Source organism: Ananas comosus, linkage group 14 (assembly GCF_001540865.1).
Source record: "Ananas comosus cultivar F153 linkage group 14, ASM154086v1, whole genome shotgun sequence".
In the NCBI taxonomy this organism is placed as follows: Eukaryota; Viridiplantae; Streptophyta; class Magnoliopsida; order Poales; family Bromeliaceae; genus Ananas; species Ananas comosus.
In genome coordinates this window covers 6725973-6745447 of record NC_033634.1, presented here as the reverse complement: position 1 = coordinate 6745447, position 19475 = coordinate 6725973, and the positions used below count along the sequence as shown (strand labels likewise).

Below are 19475 nucleotides of genomic sequence, written 5' to 3'. Positions count from 1 at the left end.
TTATATATATTTTTTCAAGCATACGTTTAATAGCAAGGTAGGCAACGGCGGGTATATACTATTATTTGGTAACTTGGAGGGCTTTCGGCTTGGCCACTGACGGTGAAAGACAAAAAAAGAGAGAGAAAAATATATTAAAAATTTAGAGCTCTGTGAAAGAAAAAAGGAAAGGAAAAATGTATAAATTTAGTGAAATTTTGCTCTTTAATTTGTTTATTGGGTTTGTTTTTATGGGCTAACAACATTGGCCTATTTTTAATTAAACTTCGGTTATTCATTTAGTCTATATATAATTAAAATATATTTTATATATATAGAGAGAGAGAGAGAGAGAGAGAGAGAGAGAGAGAGAGAGGGGGGGCTAGAATACTATTGATAGCAAAATGTTTTCTTTGCTATCAAGTTTTTAGCCTTTGGATCAACTCTTTTCATTATTTTTAATCATTGGATTAAATACTATAAATCAGTGGGGACCACTCAACCTTAGGGGACCACTCAACCCTGACCAACTAATATCATCCTAATCCTACAATTTCTCATCCAAGTGTTAAAAATTTGATAGCAAAAAGAGCGTTTTGCTATCAATAGTATTCCAGCCTAGTATTCCAGCCTAATTATATATATATATATATATATATATATATTGTAGAACTACTATGCCATCGAAAATGTAGAGGATTTGATGTTTTCGAATTTTTGACCCTTTGATTAAGAATTGTATGGTTGGGATGATTGCGGTCCCTCATAGGATTAAATAATACCCCTAGGATTGAGTGGTCCCTGCAAAATAATAATAGTATTAATCCAAAGATAAGAAATGATTAAAGGGGTTGATTTAAGAATCAAAAAATCGAAATCACTAAATCCTTTATATTTTTTATAACATAGTAGCTCTACTCTATATATATATATATTCGAGCTTTTCGAGCTTTTCGAGCTTAATTCGAACGAGCCGAGTAATACTCAAGCTCGGCTTGAATGAATTTCGAGCATTTTTTTTTGTTCAAGTTCGGCTCATTTAATTTCGAGTCGAGCTCGAGTGAGCCAAATATCGAGTCGAACCCGAGTCGAACGCGAGCCGGCTCACTCATTTGCCAGCCCTATCAGTAAGGGTATTTTTAAGTTATAGATTATCTTTTCCTGGAGATGTAGAGGAAGGGAATATGCAAAGAAAAGGGTTTGGCGCCTCTCTCTCTCTCTCTCTCTCTCTCTCTCTCTCTCTCTCTCTCAACTAAGCTGGCTGATCCAAAAGATAAAACTAGTTGCTGAATACTCAATGCACTGTTCAACACGCTTGCTTTGCAAAGTAGTAATGTGAGCAAGTTTTGAGTTGTCTGTGTGCTCTTAACAACATTCAAAAGTTAAGAGGGAGAAAGAGTTGAGCTATATTTGCAATTTTAGCGAGCTAGATTCGGGCAGACGTATAATTGAAAGAGGTCGCCACCAAAATGGCACCTTCCCCAACACTCATACTATCAACAGTCCAGGGTTTAGGTATTATGATCTTCTTTCGATGTTTGGGTATTGAAATCAACAATCCAGTAATTTTTAAGCTTTTAATCATCATTTCGTAATTAAATCGTGTCAAAATATGATACAGAATAAATGGTGAAAATTGAACATTTTCTTTTAAAATAATTGAAGATAGCAGCATAGGACTCTAATGTAAGATCAAGGACGTTCACCTAATCTCTCTCACCCAAGAGTAACCGGCGAAACAACTTCTTTAGTGGTAAATATTATACAATGGTTGTACAATGTTCGCTTATACTTTTCACATTTACGGGTAAATATTACACGATAGTATTACGATGTTCACATAAACTTTTCGCATTTAACAGCATCGGCTAGTAAATATTATACAATATGCACAAGTTAGGCATTAACATACAACGCATTTTTTTTGTTCTTTGACATTTACAGCACACAATTCTGACATTTTCTTCTTGACATTTACGACAAAAATTCATAAAAACTTCACCACACCATAAAATATTTGCTAACAAAGTATATAAGAATTGACAACAGTGTAAACAAACCATGTTTCAAATGAAATAAGGTTGTGGGAACACAATCATTTCCCACGTCCATTATCACTTGTTAAATGTTAGAACAAGATAATTAAGCGAAAAGAAAACCAGTATCTGAGATTTTATTATGAATACATATACTGCAGTCGTCTTCACTTCAAAGGGTAGTTAAATAGCTAGCCAAGCACTCAACAAACAATTACAATAGGGATGATCGGCCGGCTCATGCAAGATAAGAAATTATTTTACGATCTAATTGCAGCTCCAGAGGATATGATCTCACAGTTACAAACTTTCACTAAACAGGCATAACAGTAACAATTACAAAAATAGTTATTAGATCTCTTCAAAGAAATCAAACTGACTTTTAGACTAAATGCATCCTCAAATGCATTATAGGAATACTATATATGACAAACTTTCATATGATTCAGTGTAAGACATCTCGATGAATAAATGTATAGGAATGGAGTGCAAGATTTTGAAGCTTTTTAATGATGTGCAATGAGGATCTACAGCATTCAACACTGTATTAGTTGGAAAGAGCTGTCATTAGCTCAAAGAAACAGGTAGGCTTTTGCATATTAATGACCACAAATGTGTTTCAGTTCTCTGAAGACCTTGCTTTAACAAAACAGATTTTTTTTTTTTTTTTTTTTTTTTTTTTTTTTTTTTTTTTTTTTTTTTTTTTTTTTTTTTTTTTTTTTTTTGTTGCTTGTTCTTCCTTTGGGCCGTGTTGCCCCACTCTTGTAGCTTAATTCATCAGTTTAATGAATGAAGCGGGTAGCGTGCTACATTTTTCTCAAAAAATAAAACAGATAACTTCCACAGAATAATAAAATCTATTAAATATAATGAATTGGCAGTTGGAAAGTGACATGGAGCCCCCACCTTTACTTGAGTTTTGTGGGGCCTATATTTAGGGTAAATTACACCGATAGTCCCTGGCATTTCTTGATTTTTAAATTGGGTCCTCTATATTTTGTAATTGAGTTTTTAATTTGTAAATTATTTTTAACTGGGATCTCCACTGCTGATCTTCTACTATAATTGAACAGAAGTCGACATGTAGGTACTGACTTAGCACTGAATTGGTGTAATTTTTTAGGTTAGTAGAACAATTGGTTCTCAAATCTTTTTTCAAATTTTCAATTGGGTCCGAAATCTTTTTTTTTTTGCCATTTAAAAATTTTAATTTTTTATTTAAACTTTTATACCTATTGTGAAACAACCGTTGTACTCTAAAAGCTTAAGCTGTTAGAGAATGGTGTTTAAATATTTTTATATTTAACACTCCCCCTCACGTCTGGGCTCGAAACTTTTTAATCGGCCCATGACGTGGGTTGAATTAAATGGGAGGAAATTAATATGCTAGGAGCCTGGCGTGACTCGAACTCAGGACCTCCTGCTCTGATACCATGTGAAACAACCGTTGTACTCTAAAAGCTTAAGCTGTTAGAGAACGGTGTTTAAATATTTTTATATTTAACACCTATTTAGGCAAAAGTGGTTAACAAATTTAATGACTCTATTAGTCTAACATTTAATTGATATATTTTAATTAATAAAAAATAATTAAAATGATCAAATTGAATAAAATTATTGGGGGATTTTTGTTAAATTCTTTTTTTTTTTTTTACTGTTATCATTTTAAATCCAAAAACTCAAAAAAGTAAAAAGGGTTCAACAAAAAAGAAAGGAATGCTAATTGTACTTCTAATTTATCTATCTAAAAGCCTATACTTGATACTTCTAAATCATAGGATGAGTAGGTTTAAGATATACAACCCCATTTTTGAGTGTACAGATAGTATTTTTTATAATAAGAAGTATTAAAGTTGAAAGGGTCAATTGATAAAAAAAGGTTTAGAGATTTATTTGAAAGAAGGTTGGGATTTAATCAGTTAAAAAAAAGTTTAGAGACTTAAATGAAAATTCAAAAAAAAAGTAGGAACCAATTGTACTACTAATCCAAACAATTATGCCAATTCCCCTCTCTCTCTCTCTTTGCAGTCGTTTGAAAAAAACATTGGCAAATGAACAACAAAATGAGACAGTAAATATACTTTTTGCTCTATTAGTATGCTCATTTCTTTTCTTCTATTGTTATTATTATTTTTGTTTTGCTTTTTTTTTTTTCTTTTATCGGATTTCTTAATGTTGTTGCTCTTGCTAGCTCTTCTTTAACTTCTTTTTTTTTAAAAAAAATTTTCTTATACTTTTTCTACCATTATAGATATAATTTATTATTTTTATAATTTTGTCCTTTTTTTTATACTTTCATTTTTATGTTTTTACTATAGTATGTGCTACTTTTTCTTTAGCCTCTTTTATTTCTATTTTTTAAATTTTCTTTTAGTTTATTTATTTATTTATTTATTTATTTCTATGCAATAAATCCGCCGCAACGCGCGAGTACCTTCGCTAGTTATATCAATAATAGAAAAATAATAAATTAACAAGGGAGAATAATCATCCCAGTATTGGATGTCTGCAGTTCACAGAATTTTGCTGGCATTTTAATGTGGCTCATAAGATAGATACCACGATTGTCAGGAAAAAAAATAACCAAAAATTACTGAATGGAAAATCTGATTGGAGGGTAAAATGAAATATGTATGGATAGTCTCTGTACTATCAGGGTAGTGTGACATGGTGGTCTTTGTATAATTTGCTAAGATGTTTGTCCCTGAACTTGAAATATCCCGCACCTAAATTCTTGGTAAAAGTTCAGAGACTAAATTTTATCCAAGTGCACAAGTATAGGAGAACAAGCTACGCACATCATCGGAGTCAGAGTCAGAGTAGTACCGGGGCTATCCATACGCTTTTGAAGGTTCTCTCGGACCGCAAAGTCCCTATCGGTATGCCAAAAATTTCAACACGATCGATCAACCAAACAAACAGCGATGGTTCAAAATATTGACCCACTTAAACTGAAAAAAGAGTGTAACTAACGAAGGGAAGTAGATTATTATTATCTTTCAGGTGTTGCTCAACAATATGAAATTGGCCAGACACGAATTTGCAATTCGACAGTCGAAGGTTTTGCAGACTATTGTAGGAGGCACATTCAAGGGCCTGAAGGCAGTCGTAGTCGTACTTTTGTGCGAGGCTCTCCGCTCCGTTGGACAAAAAAGCAGAAATCTCTTGGGGTGCTTGCGGCCACCCTTCAAAAACCTCATGTAGGGAATACCAACTAGGTGTTCGGCCAACCTTTTGGGCCGAAAGTATTTTGTTTTTTTTGGGCTGTATAGAGCGTTTAATAATGCGTTTAATAATCTCGTTTTTAAAATTTGGCTCTCTGATTTTCGAGATTAAAAATTAAAAATAGCTATAAAACCTGCTTCTTAAAATCTCATCATTATGATTTTGGACTCAAATTTTAGTTTTTTTATTTTGATTTTAGATTCAGAATTTAAATTGAAATTGAAATTTAAATTTAAATTTTAAATTTTATATTTGAATTTTAAATTTATAATTTCAACTTTTAAATTTCAAAATTCAAAATTTAAGACAGATTTAAATTTTGAGATTTCAGAATTTAAAATTTAAAGTTTTAATTTTGAATTACAAATTTCAAATCTTTAGATTTCAAATTTTAAATTTTTAAATTTTTAAATTTTAATTTTGAATATTAAAATTTAAATTTTAAATTTTAAATCTCAAATTGTCAGATTTTAAATTTCAAATTTAGATTTCTAAATTTGAAATTTAAAATTTAAATTTAGATTTTCAATTTTCAAATTTATATTTTAACTTAGAGTATCAAATTTTTAATTTTTGTGCAAATTTTAAAATTTTAAATTTAAATTGAAATTGAAATTGAAATGTTAAATTTAAATTCAAATTCAAATTTTAAATATAAGGTCAAATTTTAAATTATTTTTACAATAGAATTAAGTAAAAAAAAATATTATTTGCAGACATCAAAAATTTTATTTGTCGAACAACTATACGACATTACTTCAGAGAAATTGCTTTCAACCATCTAAACTCAACCAAGCGCTCTCCAGTTTTTAACCAAGATCAATTCGATATAAATCAGTTTTTCCAAATCTAGGCCAGAAGGGTCCTAACACACTTCAGTACCAAATGGATTAAAATGTATTAATGTAAATGTCGCTTAATGTAAATGCCGCTCGAACCATAAGGCCAAACAGGCCCATAGCCAACTTCTTCAATCTGTCATATATATACCCCTCTTCTCAAAGTTTATGGTGTGTTCCCAGTCACAGCTAAGTTAGGGTAAAAGAACAACTTACAAAAAAAACATGTAAGCAAGTACGCATCAGTACCCAACTGTTTCACTAGTTGCAACTTTGCTCATGAAACCTACGAAGAAATTTCGAAAGGGTTCATCCGGCCATGGAAAGAATTCAGACGAGCGAGAACAATGGCAGAACTATGAAAAAAAAAAAAGAAAAAAGAACTAGCCAATTCTGGACATAAAATAAAGGAAAATACCTATAAAAGTGAATTTGTGGTGACGCTGCAAAATGAACTCCAAATGCAATGTCTCTTGCCATGATTAGCCATTTCAGTTTGAGGAAGATACAAGACCGACTAAGAAAAGCATACAAATTTGCAAGTAGCAAAAGGAGAGAAAAGCAATGTAGATAAAAAGAACACTTCACCTTTCATTCGATTTCATACTTGAAACAGTCTAATGATATGTGAAATAGTGAATATGTATCGTTTGCTCCATAAGTCGTGAGAGGCTCTCGCAATCAAGGGAAACTCATGCCTTAAAGAGCATATCCAATTTTTGTAATTTATCAGCTTACTCCAAATCCTTGCTTACTCCTATAAGGTGCAAAGAGGAAAAAAAGAAGCACCACTTTCTGCTGCTTCCTTCCGTCCCTTCCCAGATGTAAGTTTTGATAAAAGTGAGAACTACATAGAGTATAGACTTTAATCTTTCATCCAAAAGGAGAACGGAAAAAGGAATCACAAACTTGCACTTCGGAAATTCAAATTGGTCAAGCACTTTGTTAAGCACTAGGCTTTTGTAAAAGATTCTCTACTAAAGAGGCAGAAGTCAAATGTATTCGCCAAACAAAAAAGAAATGTTTGGACCTTCCACCCATTGTTGGAAGCCGAAATGAGCTTTCAAGCCCCAAAGCAGAAGCTCTATTTTGAAGTTTCTGCTTCTCACCTGCAACTTCTACGTAAGCACCAGAACACACCCTAGCTAGAGATGAAGATGGCAGCACAGTAACACAGATTTCTTTACCTTTAAATAACCAATCTTACACCGCCTTTTTTTTTTTTTTTAATATCAAAATTCAACCTACAAACTGAAAGGAGCCCAACTAACAACCTCGCAAAGCACAAAATTGTACAGCCTGTAAGCCGGTTAGTATTAGTACAATAAAGGAATCAGCTTATACCTGACCTTGTTCATATACTCTGTGTACCTCTCCCCAAAGTTCTCCACCATGAGAGCCTCCTCCGCATCCGCCTTCCACCCATAGTAAAGCAAGCACACAGCAACAAGGAACAGCAAGCTAAGCGGAGCCCGCAGAGTAATACAGTGAACAGCAAATAGAAGCATCGTCGACGCGTAGATCGGATGCCGCACCCACCGGTAGGGGCCGAACTGCACCACTGCCGTGGGCACCGCCACCTTCTCGGAGTACTTTGCGAGGTAGAGCACCGAGTGGTACCGCATGAAGAGCACCATGAAGATCAACACCCATATCCCCAAATTGGCCCAACCCCCCGGAACCAGGTGCAGTTCCGGCCCCTCGTATGCCGCGAGCCAGTGCCCGATCATCACGAGGGCGGCGAATCCGACCTGGAGGTGCGGCGGCATGCGGACATCCCACTTGGGATCGTGAACGCGGGGGTACAGGTCGCCGTAGAGGCGCCTGCGAACGGAGGGCTCGAAGAAGAAGAAGTAGTGGTAGACGAGGAAAAGGGCGAGGGGCCAACCTTCGAGGAAGCCATTAAAGTGCGCCGGGGGGACGAGAGTGAGCCATGCGGAGGCGGCGGTGACAACGGCGAGCTGGTCGAGGGCGGAGGCGGAGCCGAGGGAGCACCTGCGGAGGGCGAAGAGGCCGACGGCGGCGAGGGCGAGGGCGAGGATCCATGGCCAGAAGATCCAGGAGAGGCTGAAGTAGGTCCAGAAGAAGGGGCTGAGGAGGAGGGAGACGGAGCGCTTAATGGCGAAGAGGGAGAGAGAGAGGAGAAGGGAGCACTTGAAGATGGTGAGAGGGGAGGGGACGGGGAGTGAGAGCGGGGAGAAGGGTGGGGGTAGGGTTAGGGTTAGGGTTTGGAAATTGGGAGAGGGGGAGGAGGAGGAGGCTCGGGTTTGGGTGCGCGGGAGGTGTTTGATGGCGGGGCGAAGAGAGAGAGGGGTGGAAGGGAAGGGGAGGTGGGGGGAGATGCAGCGGCGCCGGAGAGGGGCGGTGGAGGCGGCAGCGGAGAGGTGGTGGCGGAGTTGAGGAGTTGGTGGGAGAAGAGGAGCGTTGGGGTGGAGGAGGAGGGGGCGAGTGGGGATCGCCATGGGAGAGGAGAAAGGAGAGCTTGCGCAGCGACAGGGTTCAAGTTGTTGCCATTGAGGGGATATGAAAACTACGGGCGGAAACAAGCCGAGCTCGAGCTACCTTGCCTCAGTTAAGCTTGGCTTCAAATTAATATCAAGCTCGACTCGAAATTAATTCAAGTTGAGCTCAAGCGAGTCTAACTTCGAGTCGAGCGAGCTTGAGACATAAGCGAGCCGTTTGAAATTCTTAATATCGTACAATTTATAATTTAATTTTTATAAAATACTATTTAAAATTTGATATAAAAAATATTTAATAGTTAAACATACAAAATTAATACATAAAATACGATATTATAATATTAAAAAAATTAGGGAAATTGATTCTACGAGCAAGTAAAAAAAAGAGAGAGCAATTAGAGTAGGATTTTGCTGATTTGATTTTGTGGGCCTAATAATCTAAATTCTATATACATATTATTAAAATACATAATATATATTATTTATATAATTAAAGTATATATTATCTATAAGTAATTTATAGTATAGAGAGAGTTTATTATATCTTTGAGTATAGACACATTTATACTCAAAAGATTTCGACCTTTAAATTTATCTTTGATCATTTCCATCACAGGGACAGCAATATCTGAGATTTAAATGAAAGAAATTCAAGTTTGAATTTGAAGTTTATTTGTATATATATATATATATATATATATATAATAATATATATATATATATATATATATTATTATATATATATATATTATATATATATATAATGAGCTAGAATACTTGTTGGAAGCCACCAACTCCTTGGTGCCTTTATCGGCTTCTAGCCCTATAATCCACCTCCAATAAAGTCCTTTGATGCTAAACACTATTTCACCTACCACCACCTGACCACATCATCTCAACCCACATCTCTCTTCATCCAATGGCTAAAAATTCAAAAGCACCATCTCATTGGTACTTTTGAGAGTATTCTACTCCAACATCTCTCTCTCTCTCTCTCTCTCTCTATATATATATATATACTAGTTGAGTGTATGTGCAAATTCACGTAACAATTATTTTAATTTATTTTAAATCAATAAAAATTTGTAAATCGTATTTATTCAAAAATTTAGAATAAAATATTTTGTAAATTTATATGTTATATTTTATTAGAAAATATCTACAATTTCCTATATTGTTTTCTTATATGCATTAAATATTTTTTATATATTTTTTGATTTCTAAAAAATTTAAAATTTAAGCAAGTGTTTTAAACTAAAAGCATCAAAATTTAATTGATATTTATTTCAAAATTTAAAATTTAATTTTGATCCATTATATAATTTAAATTTTTTAATTGTTAATTCAATTTTAATATCAAAAATCAAAAATTAATTTTAATTTACGATTTAAACTCAAATTTAAGTTTTAATGTAAAATAGTTGGATAAAAGTGCTATTTTTTAACAGATTAATCATAACCGTTTATTTTTATTTCAAATATTTTTAACCAATTTATCATAACCGTTCGTAGAATTGAATTTGTAGATGGGTATAAATATTTTTTTTAACAAATTGATCATTACCGTTCATTCTTATTTGAAATAATTTTTTACAAATTGATCATAAATTTGTACATCATATTAATTCAAAAATATGATTTACAAATTTATCAACCAATCTATCTTTTAAATTATTTTCATTGTAATATATTGATAGTCCCAAAATTTAAAGTTTTAAATTAATTTTAAATTTTGAATTGAAATATAGATTTAAAGTAGGTATTCTGGCAAATATTTGGATAAGCATGAATTTTTTCTATTTTAGAGATAAAAGAAATTAAACAAATTTTGAATTAAAATATAGATTCATAGTAGATATATTTCGGTTGGCAAAAATTTGGATAAGTATATTTTTTTTCTATTTTAGAGATAAGGAGAAATTAAAAGTTGATTCATTATTGTAATATACCGAAACTAGGTCGAACCGAACTTCAGTCGAATTAACCGAAGTATGGTAGTGGACGAGATGGTGAGGTCCGTTAATTATTCCGAGTGCTTCGTAATACCTTGGATGAGTTGTTTGGACCTGGGAGAGCAAGTTGGCGGATTACCAAGCTGTTTCGAGCTGGAATTGCTCTCAGGGTTCGGACCCTAGAGCCAAGGTCCGGACCCCGTACACGCCGGTAGCCCAGGTGGATGGCATTTTGGTAAATTGTGTGGTGGGGCTTTATATAAATGGACCTTCTCATTTTCTTCTTCTTCCTCAGCCCACACACACCCACACACACTTGAGGGAGAGTGAGTGAAGCTCTCCTTTCTCTCTCTAGTCTCCTCTCTTTCCCTCTTTAGATCTCTCTCCCAAACTTGGGGTTTTGGTGTAGAAGGAGCTTAGGAACGCATAGAGAGCGATGGATCGAGCCCTCAAGCGCTTGGTGGTGCGGCGTGCCTTCGACTCGAGGCTCGCATGGGTAAGAGTTTGGAATTTTGGTTAAATCCTTTATACATGATGTTCTAGAGATCCCTAGACTGTTATAAGCTAGGTAAACATATTGCTCCATGAATATTTGGAGGTGATGGGAAACTAGGGTTTGAAATTGGGGGTTTGGGATTTTAGGGTTTTAAGCTAAATTGACCATTTAATTCTCTAATTGAAGGATAGAGGCGAGCCCCTAACAACTCTAGGTTCGAATCGGTGAGGGTTCAGTGATCGATTTCGAGTTTGAGCCGAACCGGGTGACGAGTGCCGCGAGAGCCTGATTGCAAGTGTCGACAAGCAATCGGAGAGTATTGTTAGGTGGGTTGTGCTTCACCGAAGTGATTATGTCACTTTCATGTCAAAGTGAAGTATGGTTTATTGTTGATGCATATAATGGTAGTTTAATTGCAATTGTGAATGCATGAGATAGATGCTATGTAATGACTATCATTGGATGATGAAAACATAGGCATGTGGACATATAGGATATGTATATATGAATGCCTAGATGTGGATAGTAAACATAGGTCGATGAACTCTAGGCTGATTAGAGAACTCGACAAGTGTGGCATGAAAATTATGAATCCTAGGTGTGGACAACTAGGATAACATATAGCTTGAGTGGCATTAAACCTAGTGTCATTGAACATAAGTTGAACGGTGAACCTAGAGTCGAGTGAATCTAGGTGAAAATTACATAGAACCTAGTGTGGTTGTACCTAGGTTATGAGATGTAGTGGTATGAACCTAGTATGGTTAAACCTAGGTTATGGACTATAGTTGTGGAGTAGCCACTATGATGTGCATGAGTCGAACCTAGAGAGGTCGATATTATAGGGTATGAGTCTAACCCTTGAGATGTGGAAAGTGGATTCCGAAATTCCTAGGATTGATGGCTGTGAGTGCAGCGGATGAGACTTGCGACTGAGCGGATGAGACTTGGTTCTCCTCGCCCGTTGAGCTTGAGCGACTTGTGGACCGGGGTTCGACGGTATCTCCTCACCCTGTGGAAGACCTATAGTCGAGAGGATTTAAGGCTGAGGTGCAAGTGAGACGTCCTTCACCTTGAGCCTGACAAAGCGTGGTATTCCACGGATGATTGACTCAAGACCGAGTCGAGTGGCATAGTTGGCTAAGGTAAAGGAAACCTTAGGTGGAAATGGTAAGTGATAGAAAATAGCCAATGATATAGAATGGTAAATGGATGAGCTGTGGATAGTGAGATAGAAAGTAGAGTCAGTAGATCTACTTGCATGAATCGCATATTGCATGTTGTGAAGCATACGCATGTATTTAATACTTGCATAAATTATTTGTGGATATCTGTTGAACTAACATGTTTGTAGTGCCTCTTTTGGACCTGGTGGGTCGAGCTCTTCCCTTGGGTAGCCGTACCCATTAGGAACTATGAATCATAGTTTTCACCCCACATATTTTAGGTCCATACGCGAGCGGCGCGGCGGCGCGAGGCAATGGCGTAGTTCCGTAGATAGCGCCTTACCACTGTGACCAGAGATAGCAGTATCCCGAGTTGGTCTAGCTTAGGGGTGGAAATGAAAAGAAAGAACCAAATTGTAATAATTTGTAATAGTTGGTTGTGTTTGGAAGCAAGAGAGTCAAAATGTAAATTGAATGTTAAATGAGCTGAATGCTTGTAACAGATTAGTACTTTATGTTTTCGGTACCTTTTCTTATGCATTCAGTATGTGAAATCTGTTCCTGTTTGGAACCACTTGACTTGTACTGTTGCGACACCTTGGACGTACAGGAAAAACTCTGTCCGTTCGGCGGTCTGTCGGCGGGCTAGAATCCGACCAAAGAGGCGGGTCTCGGGGCGTGACAGATAAGATGGTATTAGAGCATAAAAAAAAAAATTTAATTGGATCTAGGAGACCCTAGGATAGTAAACCATATGGAACTTAGGCTCGTGAGAGATAAGACCATGTGACTTGCGGCAAAAAATGAATTGATTGGGTCAAGTATTGTATGCCTCTAAAAGGGAGGTTAGAGGTAGATTCAACGTATGGTTTATTATCAGCCGAGTGTGTTCATGTTGGCGCGCAACAACATGAAACCGAGTGATGAGAATAGGCTCCCTTGTATGACTTTCGCCTGATTTAAGTCTGGGTTAATTATTTCGTGCTCGACCTAGAGGGTCGAGGATTGACCGAGTTGTCATGTTTCAGGGAACGATGGCACCGCGTAGACGATCTTCAGCCAGATCTGCGCAGGATGGGACAAGTGGTGTTCCTAAGAAATCTGGAGCGAGCGAAGATTTGGAACTTCGTGATCAGTTGGCCACACTCGTGATCAGTCTTCATCAACATCACATAAACTGCAAAGTCAGTAATATAAGATTATCATTTGTAAAATATCAAATACTAAATTTTAATTTTAATAAAAAAAGTTAGAAAAGAAAAAAAAGAAGAAAAAAGATTGTTGGTCCCATAGGAAAAAGGGGGAAAAAAAATCGCACCGCGCTGGCTCGCGCCCGCGCCCGCTCCCTCCCTCCCGCAATCCATCAAAATAAGGAGATATTCGATTTAAATTTTAAATTTAAATTTAAAATCAAATTTTAAAATTTAAATTTAATTTTTATTTTATGATTGTGATCAAACCATACAAAATCAAAATAGAAAAGAGAAAAAAAGGGAAAAGATTAGAAAAGAGAAAAAAAAAGGGAAAAAAAATCCCCTCCCCCCCTCGGCTCTTTCTCTTTCTCCCCCCACCTCTCTCTCCCCTCTTTTCCCCCCCCCACCCGCCGCTCTCTCTCTCTCTCCTACTTTTTTCTCTCCTTCTCCACCCCATGCGGAGGCGCCCGCACCCCGCGCCGTCGCCCTCGGCTCGTGCCGCTCACTTGCCGCCTCGCCAGCGCCCGTGCTGCCTCGCGCCGGCGCCCACCTCGCCCCGCCCCGCTCCCGCGCCAGCGCCCACCCGTGCCAGCGCCCGCCCCGCGCCTCGCCCGCGGCTCTGCCTCCCGCTGCGCCCCCGCCGCCCACTCGCGCACCTGCTGCCGCTGTGGAGAGGGGAAAAGTAGGAGAGAGAGAGAGAGGGCTTTGGGGGGAAGGGAGAGGAAAAGAGGGCAGCAGAGCAGGCGGAGGAGGAGGAAGACGGCCGGGGGGGGGGGGTGAGAAGAGGTAAAGAGGGAGAGAAAGAGGGAGGGCGAGCTCTTCTCTCTCTCTCTTCTCTCTTCTCTCTTTCTCTCTCTTCTCGCGCAAGTGCGCGGGTGGCGGCGGGTTCTGCCCGCTCACATTTGCGAGACCCCTCGGCTTTGCTACTCTCACTCTCCCCTTCCTCTCCCCTCTCCTCACCGCATGGGACGCCCCGGATTCCTCTCTTTCTCTCTTTCTCCTGCGCGCGCAGGGAGCAGGGGGCCCCCGCCACAATGGCAGGCCCCGTCTCAGAGAATTAAGCATTATCCATGGCACATGGACATGTTCATTTCGCAAGGGCGGAGTTTCTGCTACCCGAGGAAAGTGGAGGCGATCAAGGATTGCGGCTTGCAAACAAATTGTGGCGGAGTCCGTAGCTTCGGGGTTTTAGCGGGCTACTATAGGCGGTTTGTAGGAGGGATTCTCGAGATAGTTATTCCATGCTACTCATCTTACAAAAGAAAAGGCACTAAGTTCGTTGGTGAGAGCGACGAATGCGACCAGAGTTTTTTAAGGAGTTCGAAAGAAAGATTTGACTTCGACTCCGGCGCGGGGTCTTCTACCCGGTCAAGGTTAAAGACTTTGTGGTTTATTAGTGATGCATTTCCCACAGGGCTCTTGGGGTGTGTTTCTGATGCCAAGGCGGGAAAGGTGATCACGTTATGTGTCCGTCAGTTGAAGGCCTATGAAAAGATTATCCCGTCATGATCTGGAATTCAGCGCATTGATCATACTCTTAAGCTGTGAGACACTACTATTATAGTGCGCATTGCGAGATATACACGGATCACAAAAGTCTTACAATAATTGTTCACTCAAAAGAGGAGCTTATATGAGACAATCGTGGTTGGAATTATTAAAGGATTTATGATGTTACTATCCTTTTACCAACCCCGGAAAAGTTATGTGGTAGCTGCACGCGCTTAGCGAGAAAATCAGTTAGAGAATCTTGCGATGTTGATCACCACTCAAGAGCACGTTGTCCGAAGGAAATGTGAGCGGCTTGATCTGGATTGTAGCTCGGATGGTTTCGGCTATGTTACGGCTATCGTTGTCTAAACGCCTTATTGGCAGAGGATTAAGAGTTACAATCCGGCGAACTCGGCTCTCCAAAAGTGTGCGACAGAATGGTTGATGTAGTCTATCTTTGCCCTTCCGTTATGGGGAAAGGATTTGTATTTTACAGCGATGCGTTGCATTAGCGTGATTGGAGTTGTTTCTGATGCCGCATGGTAGCGGTATTACTTATACTTCTCGGCAGTGAAGGATTAGAGAAACTTACCCTAGCATGCTTGGAACTTGCTCCGGTGTTTTTGCCTTGAAGTGATGTAGCGGCCATTATTTGTATGCGAGCGCTGCGAGATTTTTTATGGTCATAAAAGTCTTCAAGTATCTGTTCAGCCCAAAAGGAAAAAATGGAGTTAAAACCTAACCACGCGACGGTGGTTGAGTTATTAAAAGGACTATTGATACTAGTATTCAGTTATCTATACCTCGCAGGCGAATGTGGTGGCAGATCGTTGCAGCTAGGATATTCAGACGCAGTTTGAGCATGATGCAATTAGCTCAGCAGAGGCCGGTACTTGGAAAGCTGCAGCGGTTGAGGCTCGAGGGTTGTGTCCCTAGGTCTACTGCGAGACTGATTGTCTATTAGTATTGCCGTAGCTCTATTAGACAGGATTAGGGAGAACACAGAGTAGAGATTTCGCATATTTGTTGCAGGACTTGCGTTAGAGAGGGCACAGGCATGGTTTCTGTGGACAATTCATGGAGTACTGCGTCAGTACAGGGACTAGGCTGTGTGTTGCCTATGGATTTAGAGATCGAGAGGAGTTTTGAGAGAGCGTCATTACTTACCTTATACGTTCCATCCCCGGTAGCAACCAAGTATGTAATATGAAATTGAAGGCACACTTTTTGGTCCTTGGAATGGAATCGAAGCGGACTTGGCAGATTTGTGGGCTCAGTGTCTGACTTGTCAATAAGTAAAGGCAGCAGCATCAGCGGACTGCTGCAACGCTTCAGAATTTGCTAGAGCATTAGGGTGGTTGACGTATTTGGGGTTGATAGGTGACAGACTTAATTCTGATTCACTTTTTACGTCAGCACCACCTGGTCCAGGAAAAGAGACTTCTGGCGCAGCTATACTTGGAGAAGAGTTGTCAGATTGCATGGTGTGCCCTACCTCGATAGTATACGGATCGAGACCCGAGGTTTGTCTCGCATTTTTGAATGATCTTTAGACACGCCTTGGATACAGAGTTACATTTCAGCACGGCATTTCACCTACAACGGATGGTCAGTCAAGAGCGGACCATTAGACTCTGTTCGAGGGACATTGCTGAGGGATGGTGTTCCTGCGACTTTGGAGGAGGGTTAGGCATCGACATTTGAGACTAGGTTCGAGTTTGCGTCAACAACAAGCTATCAACGAGCATTCAGATGACTCTGTTTTGAGGCGTTGTTATGGACGCATGGTGTCGGATCCCCTTGCTTTGGAGTGATGCTATGTGGAGGAAAGACTCTGGCGGCCTGAGATTCTAAATAGAGGCGAGCGAGAATTGTCAAGGTCTGGTACGGACGATCATTCTGACAGCCAGGGTCGACAGAGGAGCTGACGGCCGGATACCAGAAGACGAGACTTAGACGTTCCAGGTTGGGGGATCATGTGTTCTGAAGTCTTGCCGTGCCAGAGGCGATACACATGATTGCAGTGCTGGGAAAGTCAGTCCCGCTTTGTACGCTTTTGAGGTATAGTAGAGCGAGTCGGACAGTGCCTACAGGATTGCTTACCTTACGACTGGCAGATGTGTTCATGTATTTTTCAACGTTTCGGATTGAGGAGTTTGTGTTCTACCTCTCAAACGCGTGATCGACCTTCACCTGCATTGGGACTTAGCGAGGACTTGAGATATGAGGAGCGACTGTGCGAATTGCTTGCTCGGGAGAGGGAAGAAATTGCAGCAACTGGCGTCATTCCATTTGTGAAGGTGCCCAGTTGGAGTCATTACAAGGAGCTGAGGGCGAGCGTGGGAGCAGGAGCCGGTGATGTAGGATCCTACCTTTACTTTGTTTGCGGCTCATGTTGTTTGAGGTTATGCGTTATTTTCCACTGGAGGCACGAAATTTTGTAGTGGGAAGGATGCGTAAGTATTCCTGAGTTTCTGCAAGCCATGAGATTTCAGATCTATAGGCCTTGTCGACAGCATCTGAAGAGTGGAGCGCTCTGTCGGGACAGCTCCGAGTCGATTTCGGTGCCCGAATGGACGTTAAATAGACTCAGTGCGACGGCCGGAGAGGATTTTTGACATTGACATTCTGCGAAGTGGCAGTTTTCAGTGCTACATACCGGGCTTACCACACAGGAGTACGGTACCTAGTGTAATTTTGTCGATTGTGCTTCGGTGATTGCGGTTGTGATGCGGGTCCGCAATAGCATCGGGCTGGTACCGGTACTCTAGAGGGTAGGTGTAATATCTGTCGAAAATTTCGACTACGGGCTATTGGGATCAAATTTGCATCACAATAGTGTTCGGGGAAGCAAACTAGACTGCGAAAATAGGGCTTACAAGCTACTGCTACCAAGCTATTGAGTTAGTGGAGGGACTATACTGCGAACCTGCAAGGACTAAACTGTGAACTGCAGGACTTGAATCGCGAACTTCTGCGACTTTGCACTGCAGTTTCAGCAGTTTGAAGGAGTTTAATGGTACAGTTTTTTTGAGGCTTATATTAGCCTCAATGTCAGCTAGATTGATGCTACGTATTTCAGCCTCTTACAGCATCTTCTTTTATTTGTTATATTTTCTCCTTTTTATCTTAAAACCTTGAATAGCAGTAGTGGAGAAAGTTTGTGGAGCTGAGTTCTTCTTGCTTTGGAAGCTAGGGAAGAACTTAGAGCTGAAAAGGAGGTTGATAAGGCCGAAAGGACGCTCTTTGAAGCTTCAAGTTCAGGTTAACTTAGTATTTAATTGCCTGGTTGAGGAGTATTCAGAGCTATGAAGAATGAATTGTAGAAATACTAATTTGGCAGACTTGGGTTTTGGTTAGTTGATGCTGCCGAGTTGAGAATAGCTGACAAGCATCAAATTCGGGTAGAAGTCTTACTTCTCAGCTGAAATTAAATGTTATTACATTGGAATAGAGTCTAGGAATTAAGTTTGTGTTGGCTATGATGTGGCGTGAGAGAAAGGCTTGGTGAATTGAGGGTCCTTGTTGTTCCAGCTGAGAAGATTGGAATGAGCTTACGAATTTAGGTAAGTGATTACTTCTCCCTGATAAACTTGGTAATACCGTATGTATTGACTACTGTACTAAGAATTATTTAGTAGTGGAATTGGTTATTTCACTACTGCAGGAATTATAAAAGAAAAACGAAGTAAAAATGCTGAAATTCCAGCTGTGATGAAGGAATTTCCTACTAGTTGGGAGCTGCCGAATTGGAAAATTCAGATAAGTGAAATCTGAGATTGTAAGTATGTAACTTCATTTCAACTAAGGTAGTTTATGTGCATAAACTGTTAATTCTTAAGCCAATTGAAATTGATGTTATAGGTGGAGAGATCAGAGTGGCGGCTCGTCTGACCCTGCTGCAGACTTCTAGGACACCCGATTGAGAGAGGACTTGAGGAGTTGAGCTTGGTTAGAGTCCGGGCCCACTTTGGGAGGAGGACTTTGTGGCAGCTTCGAAATTAGTGTGCAGATTGACACTCCTCTCCTGCAATGGTGTACACTATTTATGGAATGGTAAGCCATTAAGATTGCTTACTTTAAATATGCATAGAGTTGAGAAAGAAAGGAGTAAGTGCTGAAATTTTAGCATGAAACTGATTTCAGAAGTGTTGAATTTCAGCAACTGAAAATTCTTATTATTGAGCTGGATCAAATAATTTGGCTAATACGAATTGCAAAACTGCATTGGTTTAGTTCCGTAATTGGCACTTATAATACTTATCTATCTATACATGTAGTAGATATGCATTTATGAGAATATTTGAGAAGGAAGATCTTATTGTTTTATAGAGATATAGTTTGAGAAGTGAAGATCTGAATAGTTTCCTGAATCTGAGTTAGAACCATACTAAACCTTGTTTGAAATTGGCTGTATTTAGTTGTTCGTATTTCGTTTAAGGTTAGAGATCAGTAATAAGAAGCATTAATATGTGAGAACAAGCATATGTATATGTTGTAATATTAACAATTATATATATATATATATATATATATATATATATATATATATATATATATATATATATATATATATATATAAGTAAATTGGAGTAGAAATGCAAAGTTGTGAAACATGTGAATGTGACCCTAGTTT

General features: G+C 38.9%; 1 protein-coding gene across 1 annotated transcript; it reads right to left on the bottom strand.

Moving 5' to 3' along the window:
* Positions 7001–8644, bottom strand: LOC109719883. Its single transcript, XM_020246717.1, has one exon. It carries the CDS (start codon positions 8539–8541, stop codon positions 7396–7398), a length of 1146 nt encoding a protein of 381 aa, XP_020102306.1. The 5' UTR covers positions 8542–8644; the 3' UTR covers positions 7001–7395.